Here is a 17158-nt window from a genome sequence, read left to right on the forward strand (position 1 = left end):
GTCAGCCACGAAGACGGGCCGCCATTAGTGACAATGCGCGTCACGTTGAACACCACTTGAAACGACGCGGAAACTAGTGCGGTTCTTCCGCTAACGACCGCTGCCAGCCGTGGTTTATCTGCAGTACGCAAGCGCCCCCCCCCCCCCCCCCCAATCCCCCGCTGCCAGATTAGGTGTAGAACAGAGCCTTGCACAGCGTCCCGCGTAGAGCTCCCGCGCGGAGCCCTGGATTAGCGAGCTCCGAGATTAATTGCGGAGAGACTGGTGGAATTAGTGAGAGCTCCCCTGCATCCGAGGGCTCTCTCGAAGGGACTCGGAAGATATGGGCGCCGCATTCTGTTTGGTAAGCTAAGGTGGATAACGGTCCTGCAGTTAAGACTCGAAAAACACGGCTGCGCTTGATCCGAATTTGTGGTGCAATACATCTTTCACTATTGTAGTGCATTATGGCCTTCAGTGAACTGCGCCACTCCCAAATACTATTCCTTCCACTACCACATCTCCATTTTTTTTAAATTTCTCGTGGCTACGGCAATTGATTACTGCAGTTCCGTTCTAGAGCCTCTGAGCAACTATACTTTGCCTTCGTTGCATCCCACCACTCTGGACAACTTGTGGAACGAAATTACCTGGTAACTGAGCTAAGACAGCTGCAACGATACGTATAATTTGGAAGTGATAGAGCAGTACCATTTGAGTGCTTTACAGCGCCTCAGAAATATCCCTAAAGGTGGAGGCACTGTAGAATCCGCCCAGCTACATTAACGGACGCATAAAACAGCAGTCGCGTTCTCCGTTTCGTGTTTCTTTTGTCCGTGAGCGCGCCTTTCAGCACATTTCGGCTGCAGCGAGTTTTCTCCCTAAAAACGCAGCGACGCCTCCCATTGGATGATTTGGAAGAAGCATGAGCACGCGTACAGTAGTCGATAGCGACGAAAAAACTCCGCAAACAGACGCCTTATACCCTACTAAAGCGGGTCTTCAAAGTGACCAATTGAAAGAAAAGTTGAGCACGTCAGTATAGTTCGTTTAATCTCACTGGTCGTCACTTGCCAAGCCTTCTAAATACATCGATATTTGTATATGTTAAAACATCGACAGAGATGTCTCAGGATATGATATCCACTGCACAATGACTAGGAACGCCAACTCGCAAGACAAAGCTCATTTGTTCCCTTTCTGGGCCCCCAAGTATAAACTTTTCATCGTGACTATTCCGTCGGTTGCGCTGTTCACGTGTTCCTTTTACGACTTCGGGCGTTTTAACCACAAACACCGAAATTGTTTTCGTGCTACATCTTTCGTCTCTTCTTTTTGAGCCACGGTAGCAGAGCATTTCACGAAGATCAAGTAGTTCGAGTTCCTGCCGCCAATGGACGTGCTGGACTCCTCGTCCCACCAAGAGATGGAACGACGCTAGTTGGACAGGACGCGCAGCCGGGGTTTTATTGCGCTCGTAAAAAATGCACGCACGAGATGGCGCTGTCAGTCCACTGAGCTCGCGGGAAGGAGCGGAGGCGCGTCCCGGCCGGCTGTCGCTCTTTCCGCGCTAGGAAGCAGTGGTTTCAGTTTTATTTCGACGTCCGCTTTAGGCTGTTCAGGCATCACTGGCCTGAGGACGTTAGTGATAAGCCTGAAAGATGCGCTACTACTCCTCGATGATAAAAGAGAAGGGTGCTTCATCGTACAGGTCCGCTCATCGTAGAATTTTGCGATTCCTGTCCGGTGCAAACCAGCTAACAACTCCCAATTGTATTGTCTCAAAGTAGTCTTGGGTAGGGATGTAGACTGAGGTATGAAATGTGTTCCCTTTCCTGCGTACTTCAGTGACAATAAGGCTGTGGATTGTGTGATCAAGCAAATGTGAAATGTAAGTCGGTAACAAAAGTGTGTTCTACCAAACGCAATAACACAGCTGTCACTGCTACCTCTTCGTACACGAAGGCAGAAAGCGACAGAGAATACTTTTCTCTTTTTCGAAACATGTTTGCTTCTTCAACAAATGATCTCAGTAACATGTTTGGGCGCACGTGTCTCCGACGTTCATTACAGTCAGCTTGAAGATAACTAGTGACTTTGAGTTCGATTTTTTTTTCCAAAATCCCATAGGATCGTTGGCTACCCTAAATGCAGTGATGGTACTCACGAAATGATGACGCACTGTCCCTCGGAGTCGATGATCATGTTCCGGTACATGGTGTCTGCCAGAGCATATATGTGCGGCGGGTTCTCGTAGGATGCCTGCAACAGGAGACAGGGATCGCAAAATTCCATTGGTCATATTGGTCGTTTTCCTGTTTTCATTCAGCTGCACAAAACTCGATGAAAGATCCGTAACAGACGAGGTATCAGACGATAAAAAGAAACAAACTGGTGTGAAGGCAAGCATACTTTACTGCTAAGTTGCCAAAGGACACCCGCATATTTGTTCTCCCAGTTGGCGGCCAAATATATAGCAGTAACGGTGAGCGAAAGCAACGCATTATGCCAGTTTATGCGAACAATTGCCTAGAACAGTAAGCATATATGAAGACAAGAAAGAAAGAAATTTGAAGAAACAGTTCTGAACATCAGTTTCCAACCAACAGCGTGCTCAGCCTACAGCCGCGAATCAACTCGTAGCAAGACAGCAAAACGGAATTCAACACAACACTCTAAACAACGCAACGCAACGCACCGCAACGCCAAGTTTTCAAACCAGAACTTCAGAGCTCAAGAAAACACACACACACACACGCAGAACATAACAAAAGGCAAGCGTGTTGCGCGTGCAAGCACGATTTGAAAGTAAATGACTTCAGCAAAAATAAACATAAATGTTAAAATACCTCAGTTTACAGTGCCGTTAAGATTTATTCCAGACGTTACAGCTGCTGAACAGCAACCAGACTGCAGTTCCGCTAGAGAGAAACGATGGCCGGAAGATATAAAGTGCACTATGAGCACTTACGCCAGTGACGCATAAAATGGCCGCCTCCATTTAACCTGACCCTGGTCTAACCCTGGCCCTAGTTTAGCCTGCAACCTGCCCACCTCTGGCCAGGTTACACCTTGCCAGAGGTGACAGGTGTTGCAAACTTGACTATACTGCCTACAAAACCCATCAGTAGAAGTCTTCAATCCTATCAATCCAAATCAATCAAGGGTACACGTTTCTTTCCGAATCGACAGTGGCACAAGACCATTGTAAGGCTATAATAGCGTTTGCAACTACCGGACAACACACTGACGTAACCTGTTGCAAAATGCGCAGACGCAACAAATTCGGAAAAGAGGAGTGAGCTTCCAGGGGTGACACAGATATAAAAAATAGAGAAAGAGAAAAAAAAAGGGGGGGGGGAGGCTAAGAGAAGAGGCGGCGTCAGGAAAATGCTTCCCGGGCGGCAGCAGCAGCAGCAGGAAGCATTACTTTGTCATGATTCATTCGGAACAAACGCGCCACAGATTCAATTTCGGCCCGTCTCGGTCCGGCAGACACCTCGATTCATGGCGGATCAATAGTTTATTCTGCGCAGCCCAGCGTCGGCGAGATGCGATGCCACGCCTCGGCACACACACGCGCGAACAGCAATGCGGGCTCTGGCACAGGATGCGGAGCGCCGACACAGTGCCGCTCGGCAGGCGCAGGAGCGCCCCCTTTTCTGTTTATTTCCAAAACGGGCTCATATTAAATGGTCGTTACTGTTTCCACTCGTTTGTACGCGGTTCTATCTTTACCCTTATTCTTTTTTGTTGTAACTACGGTTCATTTTATATCGTGTTAACACGCTGAGCAATGCCTGTTTCCAGCGCGGTATACACAGGGGGTACTGATGAGAAATCTACAAACACTGAGCACTAGTAGTACTATAGTCGGATACAACTTAACTCTGCAGTGAAGTTCCGCACACATTCAGGACCGCCGCACAGAATTTCTCCACAGAATAAAAAGTAGTCGGTAGTTAAAACCTTCCTTGTTACCAAAAAAGAAACTACCCATAAGAAAAAAATTTTAAGCTCCACAATTTTTGATATCTGGCTTGTTTAATACAGTAACACATTAGAAATATGATTTCGTTTACTGTGGTGGTTGACCAGCGGAATACAGGACGCCACGGACGGAAGCCCAGTGTTAACTACCGCTGTTTTTTTTTCTTCCTATGTTGTATCCTTCTAAAGTATGTCGCTGTGGATACGATGAAGAAAAAGTATCCGTATCACAAAAAAAAACATTGCAGGTGAAACACTATACTTAAAAAAAACAAATTTCTCAACATTCATATGAGCGCTGTTCAAAATTTGACAGAAGCGGAACAAACAAGCAGTTATGTTCAACCTACACAATATTTCATTCACGTATCGAACTTTTTAAAAATTCGGTTCTTTGCTTTTCTCTTTTCACTATCTGCGGGCCTTTGACGCTAAGAAAGAGAGCACCCTGTAGCCTAAACGTCGTCCCTCGATAAGCGCCCCCCACGTCCTCAGAATTCCAGAAGCGACGCGAATTAAGCAGCCCTCGACAAGCCACCGCCAAACTCGGACCGGCAGGGTCAGTTCAAGGTCACCGCCTATCAGGCGCAACCTCCGACCCAGGGCGCTCATTACCGCTGCTGCCTCGCCGACGACGTGGCTTCCTTCGCCTTTCAGCTCTGCCACTTCCTAACCATGGCAACCAGCTCTGTGCTTACAGCCTACTTTCCTTTCGCGCCTAGACACGTGTTACGGTAGGAATTCCCCTGCGCGCCCTGAGGGAAACACAACTTCAGTATGTACGTACTCTTGCGCAAGCCCGCTGCATTCCCATATGCTGCAGAGGCACTGGGCGCAGTTTTGCTAGGTCCCACTTTCCATGCTTTCTTGCCTTCGCGCCTTGTTTCGCCCTTGTTCCGTCTTATCTCGATGGGCCCTAAGCCTTAGCCCCGGTTTATTCTATGCGTTTATTTATCCCACGCCCCAATTCACTAATGGCCGACGAGGATGGAGAAGAAGAAAAGAACGGAAAGGAAGAAACGCAGAAATTCCTTTCTTCCGCGTTGCGCAGCCCTCTTCCCACTGATCTGTACAGCTACAGAGCCATCGATTTCTCTCCGTTGAGAATTGGACTGCATATGGGGTTGGCCACGAACGAAAGAAAGCAAGGATTAAAAATGGCGAGCACAGTAAAAGAATGCAACTCGCTAAAGTCGCTAAGGAAGGGAAAAAAGATAGAAAAACTGCACAGCTGTTGACACAGGCACAGGATACAGTTCGAAACATAAATGTAAATGAGGGAAACTAAGGAAACGTCCTCAGTGAAGAATACGAAGCGACGTGAACACCAAGAACCGGGAATAGAAAAGCTGTTCCAGACTGAGACAAAAACGAAGCAAAATGGCGACGAAAGTAACGAAACAGAGAGAGACTGAAAAATACGGTCAGAAAGTAGACAAAGAAATCACAAGTGTCGGAAATAGCGCGACTAATGCAGACGACTCGGACAGGCTGTGCGTTAATGGCAGCGAAGTTTGAGAGAAGACACTCGTGCGGAAGCTCAACCTAGCAAAGTGAATATATATATATATTATATGCGATATTTGCTCTCAGAAATGTGACCCCCCCCCCCTCCCCCTGTCCTGATAGAAAAAGAAAACGAGCAATAATGCGGGGCCATTGGGCAACTAATAAGTAGAAAGTAAGCTTACGAAACCGGTGCCTTCATCAGGAAGAACATCGCATTATGCTGGCGTCCTTACGATAACACATCGGTGCTGAAGGGAACCAGATGATGGTGGCGCATCAGGCACTTATGTTGAGGGCACACAGCCGGAAACCGGGGTAAGAACTCTAACACCAGCATCAAAGTAAAATAAATGAACAGAGTTGATCTTCGGGCGGAACCGCTTCGCAAAAAAAAAAAAAAAAAATCCCATCTGCTCCATTATACACATGCATAACATTCTGCCTGCTATATAGAAAGTTTATGAGGTCCTTACACAGTCCTTGGTGCACTTAACAGCTGCTGCACCTCTTTACAACTCCACGCGTGCTATTCAGCGGAACCTCTCCGAAACCCGCTCCGTTCACTCTCGAAATAAATTGCGTCGAAGTTTCACCGTCGAAACCTCAAAAGAAAAAAAAAGGTCATAGCAGCCTAACTCGCCTATCGTTACGTGTATCGGGTCGCACGGTTCAAGCATCACACAAGGGATGCGCTATCGGAGAAACGCTTCATTAGGCGCCTAAGTAAAATGTACATTCGCAATCAAAACTAACAGGCCGAATCGCGTAAGGGGCTCGTTACGACAAAGACACGAACCAGGTGCCGCATTCCTTCGCGTTAACGGAACTTCGCTGCGCTAACAAATGGACCGACCAGAATCCTTAGCATAATGCACGGCAAAACTATATAGAGGGCGCACCCATCGCCCCCGGCTGCTTCCGAGAGACAAGACGCGCTGTACGTGCGGCAGAGGAGAACCGTCGACTTGTCTAGTCGGAGAACGGCGAAACGAGGAAGCGACCGCGAACAGCTCCACTTGGAAACTACCACGAAGAGCGCTTTATAATGACGCACCAGCTTACGCCAGCGCTCAGTTTCCCGTATATATGCATTCCATATAAGCGTATAGCAGCTGTGTTTTGGAGCATTTAGTTTCGCGCATACTCGTTGGCAGTCGTAGGTAACGAGCGCCATTATACGAAATCCCCCCCCCCCCCTTTTCTCACGGCTAAACGTATACGTTGGCACAATAGCGCCAGTATTAATGCTGCGATAAAGATCCTGGGATGAAGATCCCGGCGAGAGAACACAATGGGTTCGAGCTGCCTATGTGATATACTAAAAGAAACGAGTCGAAAGCCCTGTTAAGAATCTGAAGTTTTTTGTTTGCTTCTTTTTTCGCGAAAATGCGCAGTTTTTCACGGCCATTACACCGGCTGACGACAAAGGCGGCGAACTTAAATTGAGCCGTTTCTTCGTTACGACGGAGAAACTAGGCTACTCCTGCGTTGAGCCCGCTCAGTTTTATTTACGACCTGCAGAGTTCAACAATGCTGCGGTCCAAAGCCGGCAGGAGTTACCGAGTTTTTCGCCATAAGAGAAAACACTATAGAGAGGGGGAGACGGTATATAATGAGGGCACATAGTAAAACGGAAGCCCAAAGTTTTTTAAACTGCGCCCAGAGGTAAGTACCTCAGACAGTACTCACTGCTTCCATAAACCGAGCGTCGGCTTCTATTGTTCAAAACCATGTCTGAAACAAGGTCGACAAAGGTGTTCCTCTAAGATAATTTCGCCACGGCCTACCCCTCCCGCGCTTCCTAAGGAGTGATGAGCTACCTTAAACGCCCTTTGCAGGTTTTGAATTCCGCTGTACGGCGGGTCTACAGATTCAATAGAGCATTCACTGTCTCTCTCGCTTTCTTTACGGTGTGAACTATCCTTTTTGTTGCACTAACCCACATCCAAACCTTAAACCGCGTACCGCGCACAAGGCTTAACATAATGCGGACTATAGTCGGATACAATTCAAGAACGAAGCGGCGAATGCACCTCAAAGAAGCCCCTCCAGCCAATGGCATCCACCGTTTCTCGTGAAGTCGCGGTTAATCCGTAGTTAATGCACTGCCAAGCTAGGTCAGTCCACTGTCGCGCTAAAGTGACAGGGGATTAAGCACAGATTAATCGCGAAGTCCCGAAAAATCTGTCGACGTCAATGTCTGGAGGGTCTCTTTTGGGGGCATTTACCGCTTCGTTCTTAAATGGTATCCGGCAACAGAACTATTCCACCGTCGATTTATCGTAGTACAGGAGACATCCCAGGTAGTCATAGAAAACGAAAAGCATTGAGCTTACGAAATAGGGCATTTTTTTTTGTGTACATTTCCGCGATGTCACCGCTGGCTTCTTTTATTGGTGGCCAAATAAAGAGGAGATACTTTATTGGTCTAATATGGTTTAAAGAAGGAGCGCAGAGTGAAATCACACTGGCATGAGGACGACGCACACACAGCTCTACTCGCTGCAGCGCGCAAGAGCTGAAACTCTTGTGTTGTGGATATAAACTGACGGGAAAAGTTGCGACTCGCCGTTAATTCGCCAGTCTGCGGGCAGATCAGCTGTCAACTCATTCCTGGACTACTAACTCCCTGGTTACTCACAGTCATCCTCTTAGAAACTGCCCATAGGGAGTCAAAACACGGCACCCTGGTTGACCCGCAGCTCGGATGTTACACTCTAAACATGAATACGCTTATATGGAAGTAAAAAGGGAGTAATTGTCTTCTAGCGTAATATTTTTTTATAGGAGGGAGTGCGATAGAGGGCAGCTTACTCTCTTGTACTCCTTTCTGTTTACAGTATAGCTGACTGTCACGCTACGCGCTGCACTGAGATGAAATCTTCGAGGCCGCTGAAAACACTGATCTGTATGACGTGGTAAACTGTTTGGCCAGAATGTAGGCGGCGGCGCTTGCTCCTATACTCCCAAGTTTTTATGTCGCTTCCATAGACTGAAGTTGCGTAGGTGACTTTTGATCCACCTTGATGGTTTATGAGGATTTAACGTCCCAAAGCGACACAGGCTATGAGGGCCGCCGTAGCGAAGGGCTCCGGAAATTTCTACCACCTGGGGTTCTTTAACGTGCCCTGGAATTGCACAGTACACGGGCCTCTAATATTTCGCCTCCATCGAAATTCGACCGCCGCGGCCGGGATCGAACCCGCGTCTTTCGGGTCAGCAGCCGAGCGCCATAACCACTGAGCCACCGCGGCGGGTACAGGCGGATATGCTGGTAGTACACAGCAATAAAAATTTGAAGGTCCCGCCAATATTCTGAAATTCCTGCAGTGCGACAGGCGACAGCGCGGGGTTAGTGTGACAAAATGGCCTTTGACCCTGGCGCTCCTAAGGGAGCAACGACATTTCACTCAATTCCTAGATGCGGGAGATATTGCACCAGTTACTGATCATCAACGCTTGCGGAACCTTTGAAGGGATCAAGCAGCAGGTATAAGCAGCTTGAAGAAACGGGCGGTGCGTGATGGGATCGCCGCCACCAACGTCAGGGGCAAGGCGTGTTCGGGACCAACCCGCTTAAGTGCCACCGCAAACTGGAGAGTGCCTTCAGCATGCTCACGCACATGAATCATACAGCTAAAAGCAAAGAATTCTTTACGGGCTCAAGCACCGACTTAAATACGTTACTTAGTGACGATTTAGAACCGCTGTGCCAAGTGGGTGGTCCTCCGAGTGCGCACATAGGAGCAGATCGACTGAAAATTCTGTAGTTTTCTACAATGCTGTAGTTATGAATACGATCTTCTCGTCACTCTGTTTCACCTAGCTTCGTCCAGGTATTATTAAGAGAAGAAAGATACGAGACCCTAGTGTGAAACGCGGGCTCTGTGTCCTGTCATGCGTTTATGACACCACGAAGTTAAGCCGCGCGATTTTCGAGCAAGCTTATCCTGGCGCTTATCCCTGTAAGGGCCTCCGGCCAATAGTATTGATCAATAATTCGATAAATAAAAATAAAGCTCTTCTTTAATACCAACGTTCGCGCCGATACTATGGAGCACTAAGGCGCCACCGACCGCCCGAACCAGCATCTTTTGAGAAAAATTCCCTAGTGGGAGTTCCGAAAAAAGAAATTAACTATGACAAAAAGACAAGCGACTGTGTCTTCTCTAATCAATAATTCAGCAACCAGAACACATCCCGTACTTCCCATTTATTAAGTTCACGTTCCCGGCTTTAAAAAAAAGCAACACATCAGAAATCATGCTTTTAATATCGAACAATTCTCTGGTGGCAGCCGCGCGAAGCGACAGACTCCCATCCAATCTGCACACCAAGAAAATCCTCGCCAAAGGCATCAACAGGGAACGGCGCGTTGCATGCAGGCACAGCCAACGCACGTGCAAGAAACGGTGGAGCGACATGCTCAGCGCCAGGTTTTCAGAGCGTCGCCGGGGGAAAGGGCAGACAACACGGGAGGCGCGACGACGTGACCGGCTCCTCTGCGGAGGAGGGGGCGGAAACCCTGGACGAGCTCATCTGCATGCGTAATCGTGCCATCGCCCAGCGGCTCAACGAACCATGTGCCGGGGGTTCCCGAGCGCGAACACCGCGGGGTACATACACCACGCGTGCGCGCGCTTGTACCGACGACCGCAGCAGCGTGCTGGGCTGCTCTCGCGTCGCCAGAGGAGCGCCCTCTACCGCTTCCCCGTTATGTGCGAAGCAGCCTCAGCGGGGGTCACTTGCGTAGCACCGCGAGAGGGAGCTCGTGGTTTGTCTGCCCGTGGACTACGACGGTCCCAATTTTTTTTCTCGCACACTTGGTCCCGTGTTCAGCTCTTCTTCTTTCCTTGACGCGCGTGCGTGCGCCGTGCGTGTGCGTGCGTGCGTGCATTGGGTAACGCAAGCTGCAGAACGCTTTTAGAACGAAAGCCCTACTTCGCGACCAAAGCTGCAAAAGCCGCTTCACCGCTGAAGCCTGACCTTGAATTGACCTAAATAAAGTAAATCAATAAATTAAAAATTGAAGCGATTGGGTTCAGAACCCGCGGCGGCGGAAACAGATAGTTTCGCTGTCCTGTGCACGGGAGCACTTTGCTATCGCCGCAGCCGATCTCGCCGCGTGTTAAACTGCAACACACTCTCGCGCTGTGTATTGCAGGTCGTCGTCCTCAACTAATACTCCTATCGAACTAGTATCGTCGCTAGACGTGTCGATAACCCAGAAAGGCAAAGCCATGAGCAAACCAGGCTAAACACATCCTTCCGCACGTCTACTACGTTAAAACCCTACCACTTTTTCTCTGCGTTTTGCACTGCGTGGCTCTAGGTAGGTGTACTACCTGCCGATTAAACTCTCTAATATGGAGTTCGCGTGTCATGCGCGTGCGTTCGTGCGCGGTGTGATCAAGGAAGCCATCTCAAATACATGAGTAAAGAGTGCGACATCCGCTTAATTATGCGAGGATTTTCCTACCATTCGGATAGAGTTGGTCAAAACTTGCCTTTGAAAAAAAAAAACAAAAAAAAACGAAGGAACTACACCGCGCAGGAGTATGCGAAAAGTTGGAGTAAGCGCAGCTGAGGGTGAAGCCTGCCAGAAGCAGAGCAGTGATTGTTTAAGGTGCGTGACGCCTGCAGAATCAAAAGTTACGGAGTTCACTTAAGACTAGTTACGTGCTCTGAATACGAAAGTATTAATGCCTAACCATGAGTTACTGCGAGGTTCATTGAATATTTGATTTGCATCTTTTTGCGTGTTTCTGTCCTTCGTTTTCGTTGGCTACCAGATCGCAAACCAATCTGAAGGACCTTCACCCTAAAGACATTCAACCTCAAGGCCTTCACCCTGCTCTAAAGGCCAATATCGTTTAATATTCATGCTTCATTGACCACGGTATACCGCTAACTATATTATGGTCTACTGCTGACGTCATGCGAGACCATGGTGACGTCACAGCTGCCGGACAACAACGCCAGGTTTCGTTGCTGATGAGCCATATAATGCTATCGCATTAGAAACACGCGCGCTTCAACCTGACCGAAACGGGGCTAGTTATTTCGACGTCAGAAGACGAAAAGAAAGAATTCCTCCGCCGCCGCAACTTCTGACAGTCGAGCGAGCAAGAGCGAAATCAGTGCCAAACATTCGGGGCACTTGGGCAGATTAGGCGCTCAGGAAGGAGATTGATAGCCCGCGATACCGCAACCCCGCGGAGGCCGACTTAATTGGGCCAGAGCACGCAGCCTTCTATCACGTCCGACTGCGGGGCGTGGGGCCGTTATCCCGAACGTTGTGGCGCAAACCCAACAATCCGAGGCGCGCATTAACCAGCGCCTTAGCGAAGAATACAAGACGCGCCCCGCTTACCTCCTCTCCCTCGATGCCCCAGTGGACGGACGCACCAAGCTTGGTTCGGTACGGTTTCGTAACTCAATGGGCGGACCATCAAGGAGGCGATGCGAGTGTAGCGGGGGGCGATTAAAGAAAGCAACGCCGGCGTCTCTGCTTGCTCTCGTGCGCCGAGTTGTTCGAGTTTGCGCAATACGGCGGGTGTCTCGCCTGGATGTCGCGCCTGAGTTTCCGAGATGCGCGCTGTTATTGTATTTTATTTATTTACTTTTAAGTCAGCTGCCTTTTAGTGGCGAAAGCGAAAGGGGACAGAGTACAAAGTGCGTATGCAAACAACCGCGAAACTTGCGCTACAGGCTTAATTGGCGTGTTAGCCAACCATTCCTTCGAAACAATTATGGACAGGTAGAGGCCCGTGTACTGTGTGATGTCAGTGCACGTTAAGGAACCCCACGCGGTCGGAATTTTCCGGAGTCCTTCACTACGGCGTCCCTCACAGCCTGAGTTCCTTTGCGACGTTGAACCACCATAAACCAAACAATTAGAGGAGGTGCTAGGGACGCGGCATTTAAGATATTTCCATTATTTATGCATGGAATGTAACCATATATTCCACAGAGATGTGTAACTTTTTATGCGAAATTCCCAACTGCGCTTTATTTTAAACTAGCAGGTACAGTTAAGTAATTACAATTAAGACTGTCATAAAGTCATTCCCGGACCTTAAAGAGTTAAGAGAAAACGCATATGTTTCTCATCTCAGCATGTTCACAAAGGCCTGTTCCGTCTAATAAGGCTATTGGTTGTTTCTTTAGCTGTCCAGTACTCATGGAATTAAAGGTGAAACTTCAGCCTAATATTTACAACAAAACGTTTCTTACTAAACTAACTTTCGAAAAGTATTCCTCTCGTAAATTCAAACACCGACAGCTACATTGCACTCTTCAACACCAGAGAGTTCATGCGCAAAAACAGAATCATTCTGCTGTAATTTAATAGAAAAAGCGGAAGGCATGAGTGACACTCTAAACAAAAAAGAGCAAAATAGGTATAAAAGGGAGTTCGCTAGACGGCAACTTTCTCTTTACTCCAGTATAGTCGTAGTCGTGCTTAGAGTATAGCAAACGCACAAGAAGTGAAAGCTGAGAAAATTACCCATAAACTTTTTCTTTTTTTTTATAGCTTGCCTCGTGTATCGCCTCGTATGCTTTTGCTTTTGGTGAGTGATATGCGGCACTGCAAACAACGATCTCTCTTCTGATCGTTCTGATCTGAATCTTCTGATCTCTAATCTTCATGGTGATATTAAGATTACGGTGCTGCTTCGTGGGAAACCCGCGGAATTCTCTATGCGCCGAGATCATCAGAAGCGCGATGCGCTCGCCATTTTCGACGACCACACGTACGCACACAAAAAAACGTCGTATTCTATTTGTACTGCTTATTTCGATACAATTTTTTCGCCATGAGAGAGATGAAGACTCGACTTTTTTGAAAGAAAGAAATGGATAGAAATCGATAAATTTTTATCAAACTAGCCATTGCATTTGCCGCGTATTCACTTATGGTTTAATGCTCAAAGCTTAAACTAAGCCTAAACTCAAAACTTAAGCTTAAACTTCAGGCTAAGGTTTTTAAGGATTAAGCGCTTTAAGGCGCTGGGCCAGTTTTCATTGCGATAAATAACTTTGGGGTGCCCTTCCAAAGGCTTCGTAGAACTCAAGCTTGATTCAAATTGAAAACGAAGCCAAGGGTAGAAAGATAATAATTAGTCTAGGTTGCTCGCTGAAGCGAAATTGACGTGAAATACTGCGATATTTCATTAGTCCATGTTCTGTCATAGCAATTTTTGAAAAGCAGAGCCTCTGACGGGAAATTTTCGTTACGACATATGACCCCAACCACGATAGCGGCGCTATTTGAGCGGTAGAAAGTTCAAACAAGAGTGTATACAAAAAAAAGTGAACTTCACAGCATACCATGGTTTGCTCGTGGACATGTTATAACCCTGGACTCTTTATTACATTATAAAACATTCTAAACGATCGACTACGGAGTGCCGATGTCTTCGGCTAAGGCATCCCTCCAGGCGCGTAAGAGCGCAGAGGAGCTGAGGCATCACGCCTAATGTCCTGCATAATGCAAGACATTAGGCGTGACTCACAAGCACTGTCGCTTTGCCTGGCCACCACAGCCTCCCTCGGGCGTCGTGCTCCAGAGTCGGGCACGTTTCCACTGGTGCACTCTCTCTCTCTCTCTCTCTAGCGCGCGCCCCCTCTCCCTCTCGCTGCATGCCAGCTAGCCCACTGTAGCGATCGGCCAAGACTCTCGACTAAAAGTAAAAAAAAAAAAAAACGACGACCAATTGCAAAGGAGAGAGGAAGAGAGCCGTTCGTGGCATGGAGGGTGGCAGACAGGCGAGGCCTAACGAAAAAGATTCCTCCATTATTCAATCGAGCTTTCGCCCGTTCTACTCCCGCGTTTTCTCTTTTCTATAGTCTGTCTGTCACAGTTCCTTCCTTTCACCTTCTTCCTTTCATTCTTTCTTTCTTTCTTGTCCGCTCGGTGGCTTGTTTGCCACCAGGGGTTTATGCAGCTCAGAGTGAGGAGAGTGCCTACCGCGGTGCGGGTTTTACTGTAACCAGCAGAAAACCCTAGGAGCAAGTTACGTTTCAGGGTGCGCCGCCACTCTCGGAGTCTCCGTCCGCCAGGGAGGAGCGGCAGCTAGGTATCGTCGTGCGCGAGCAGATAAAAGTGCCGGAAGCGAAGGGCTGAACGCATGCAAAACCGAGGCAGCCACGGCGAGAAAGGCGGGAGAAGCGCGCGTTTAGTGGGGCGCGGCGGAGGCGACGCGGAACCTGGAGATGAAAAAAAAAAAAACGTGAGCTGCATGCAAAGGATACGTCAACAAAAGCAACAAGAAGAAATTCTCTCACGGAAAAAGCATGCAAATCGGCCGGCGGAAGAGTGCGCTGTATGCTGATCAATTCTCAGAGGATATCGGGTCGAAGACGAAAGCGTTTGCTTCTCTTTTTTTTTTCTTTTTAATTTTTTAGGGGAGCTACGCGTTGCTCATTCTTGCATGGCGGCAGTCTGCATTCACCTGATGAAAAGATATTGGCGAAGCGTACGCCAGGACGATCACGAAAAATGACGAGAGAGCTCAAGGGACGGAAGAAACGGTAGCCGCGACATAGGCTGGAAAGATGTTACGTCACCGATATTGAAAGGAATTGAGTAGAAGTGGACCGCGGAGCCCAGACCAGTGGAGACGCGCTGAAGGGAAAGGGGGCTTTATAATTATAGGAATGGTAGAGACGTGTTATAAACAGTAAACACGATGCTGGCTTGTAGCTAAGATATGCTTCCACCCGGCGTACCTGCAAGTGCCGCATCGTTTACATGAACGCAATAGCAGATGAAGTTGCTCCCGCTACCACTTAACAGCTGCCGTCACCAGATCCTCCCACCTCGGGCTAAGGGTCAATGTACGCCTGCCTTGAGGAGTACATGACAAATAATTTACTGCGCACAATATAGCTTGAAGTTGCTAGAGACGCCCCAAACGTCTACAGGTTCTAACTGGCGTTCTGAACGTGTAAACTAAACTCATATGAGTACTACAACCCCACTGAAAACTATCAGCTTTACTTATATAGCCCACATGCATATGGTTTGGTTTGGTTTATGGGGTGTAACGTTCCAAGGCGACTAAGGCTATGAGAGACGCCGTAGTGGAGGGCTCCGGAAATTTCGACCACCTGGGGTTCTTTAACGTGCACTGACATCGCACAGTACACGGGCCTCTAGAATTTCTCCTCCAAAGAAATTCTAGCCGCCGCGGCCGGGATCGAACCCGCGTCTTTTGGGTCAGCAGCCGAGCACCATAACCGCTGAGCCACCGCCGGCTTTTCCCCCATGCATATGAAGATACCTTTAGTATGAAATGGAACAACGTTATCTCCATTGATTCGATGGTTACTGTATAAGTCTTAGTAAAAGGCACACTTTTTTCTTCTGTTCTGAATACTTGACGGATGATAGCCATGTGGCACTTTCGATTTCGTTGCACAAGTAAAAGCAGAATTCGTTCTTCCACGCAAACTCACTGTTCCTTAAAAATTGGAGCTACCTGTACGTACTGTACATGCGAGCCTGTGTGTTTTAGCGAAAGTGCTTGCGCGATAATTAATCTACGCAATGGAAAGAAGTAAGCAGAAAGCGCCTGGGGGTCTTGCTCTCATTACTTATTACTTCCTTTCTTTTGCTGCGGAAGCAACACTACGCGAGGCGCCGAGCCATTTCGCGGAGCTCAGGAAAGGCCATACTGCGCATGCGCGAGGAGCAGTGACGTCACACGGCGCACAGCTGGCGAGTCGCCGCCGTCGCTGCGCGGGTGACTCAGAGGTGGTGGTGGTGGTGAAAACAAGGGACAGGAGGTATGTTTGGATCAGCCCTTAAGGGAGTGATCCTTACAAACACTAGGTGGAGGTCCCTAGTATGGGACTCCAGTAGCGGTGGCCGCAGCCCGGGCGCGCCCGACTAAGGCTTGTTGGGCCTGTAAGTCGTGGCAGCCGAGCAGGGTCGCCTCCCAGTCCTCCCGGGTTGGGTTGGGGATGGGGGGAATAGCCGCCGCCACGCTCGCCAGTTGAGCATGCGCAGTAGCGGCGCATAGCTAGCGTGCCGGGGCCGCCACCACTGCCGCGTGCTCTCCATCGCTTCTCTCTCCTTGTTGCTTTCGCAATCCTCCAGGTTTAACAAGAGCTAAACCACTGCCAATTGTTTATACAGAAACGTCACTTCATGCTTCCTTCTCATTGCCTTCTCTTTGCTGAAGCTACACAATCTTTCGGCCTACGCTTTGCCCCCGCCTCCTCTAAGAAACAATGGCAAAGTTAGGAGAGATGACAACCAGCTGCAGCAGTGTGTGGTAGAGATCCGCTCTGCGCGCTTCCCACGCGCAGCAGGGGGCGTAGGGGTGCACAGCACGACGCGCGCGCCCGGCCCACCCTTGGCCGCGGCCGGCGGCGCTGAGGAAGCCTGCGACCGTGGGGTGCGCCGGAAATACTAAAGCCGACACGGACGGTCCATCCGACAAAACAGCCAAACTACGCCCGGCAGCGTGGGCGAGCGCGTGCGGGCCTCGAGAGTGCAAAGCCCTGCACCGCCAACGCACGGGGCGAAACGGGCGCTTTCGTGCATTGTTGCGCGATGACGGAACTTGCCGCTCGAGAGGACTGCCGGATTGTTTGTGTTCGTGCACTGCATGGCGGTGAGCCCAATTTTTCGAGGTATACGGAAGCCCGTTGCCTACAATAGCCGTTT

The 17158-nt window shown here is 48.9% G+C and overlaps 2 protein-coding genes across 3 annotated transcripts in view; one reads left to right on the plus strand and one right to left on the minus strand.

Moving 5' to 3' along the window:
- The window catches only part of LOC149342959 (unconventional myosin-Ie-like), a 283527-nt gene that overhangs the window by 228739 nt on the left and 37630 nt on the right, over nt 1–17158 (minus strand). Inside the window, exon 4 of the mRNA XM_089545520.1 lies at nt 2147–2241. Coding sequence (XP_089401646.1) covers nt 2147–2241 — 95 coding nt within the window. The remainder of the gene's footprint in view (nt 1–2146; nt 2242–17158) is intronic.
- The window catches only part of Ih (hyperpolarization activated cyclic nucleotide gated potassium channel Ih), a 415526-nt gene that overhangs the window by 107466 nt on the left and 290902 nt on the right, over nt 1–17158 (plus strand). The gene's annotated exons all lie outside the window — the stretch shown is intronic.

Source organism: Amblyomma mixtum, chromosome 5 (assembly GCF_055824585.1).
Source record: "Amblyomma mixtum isolate Tamu chromosome 5, ASM5582458v1, whole genome shotgun sequence".
Taxonomy (NCBI): Eukaryota; Metazoa; Arthropoda; class Arachnida; order Ixodida; family Ixodidae; genus Amblyomma; species Amblyomma mixtum.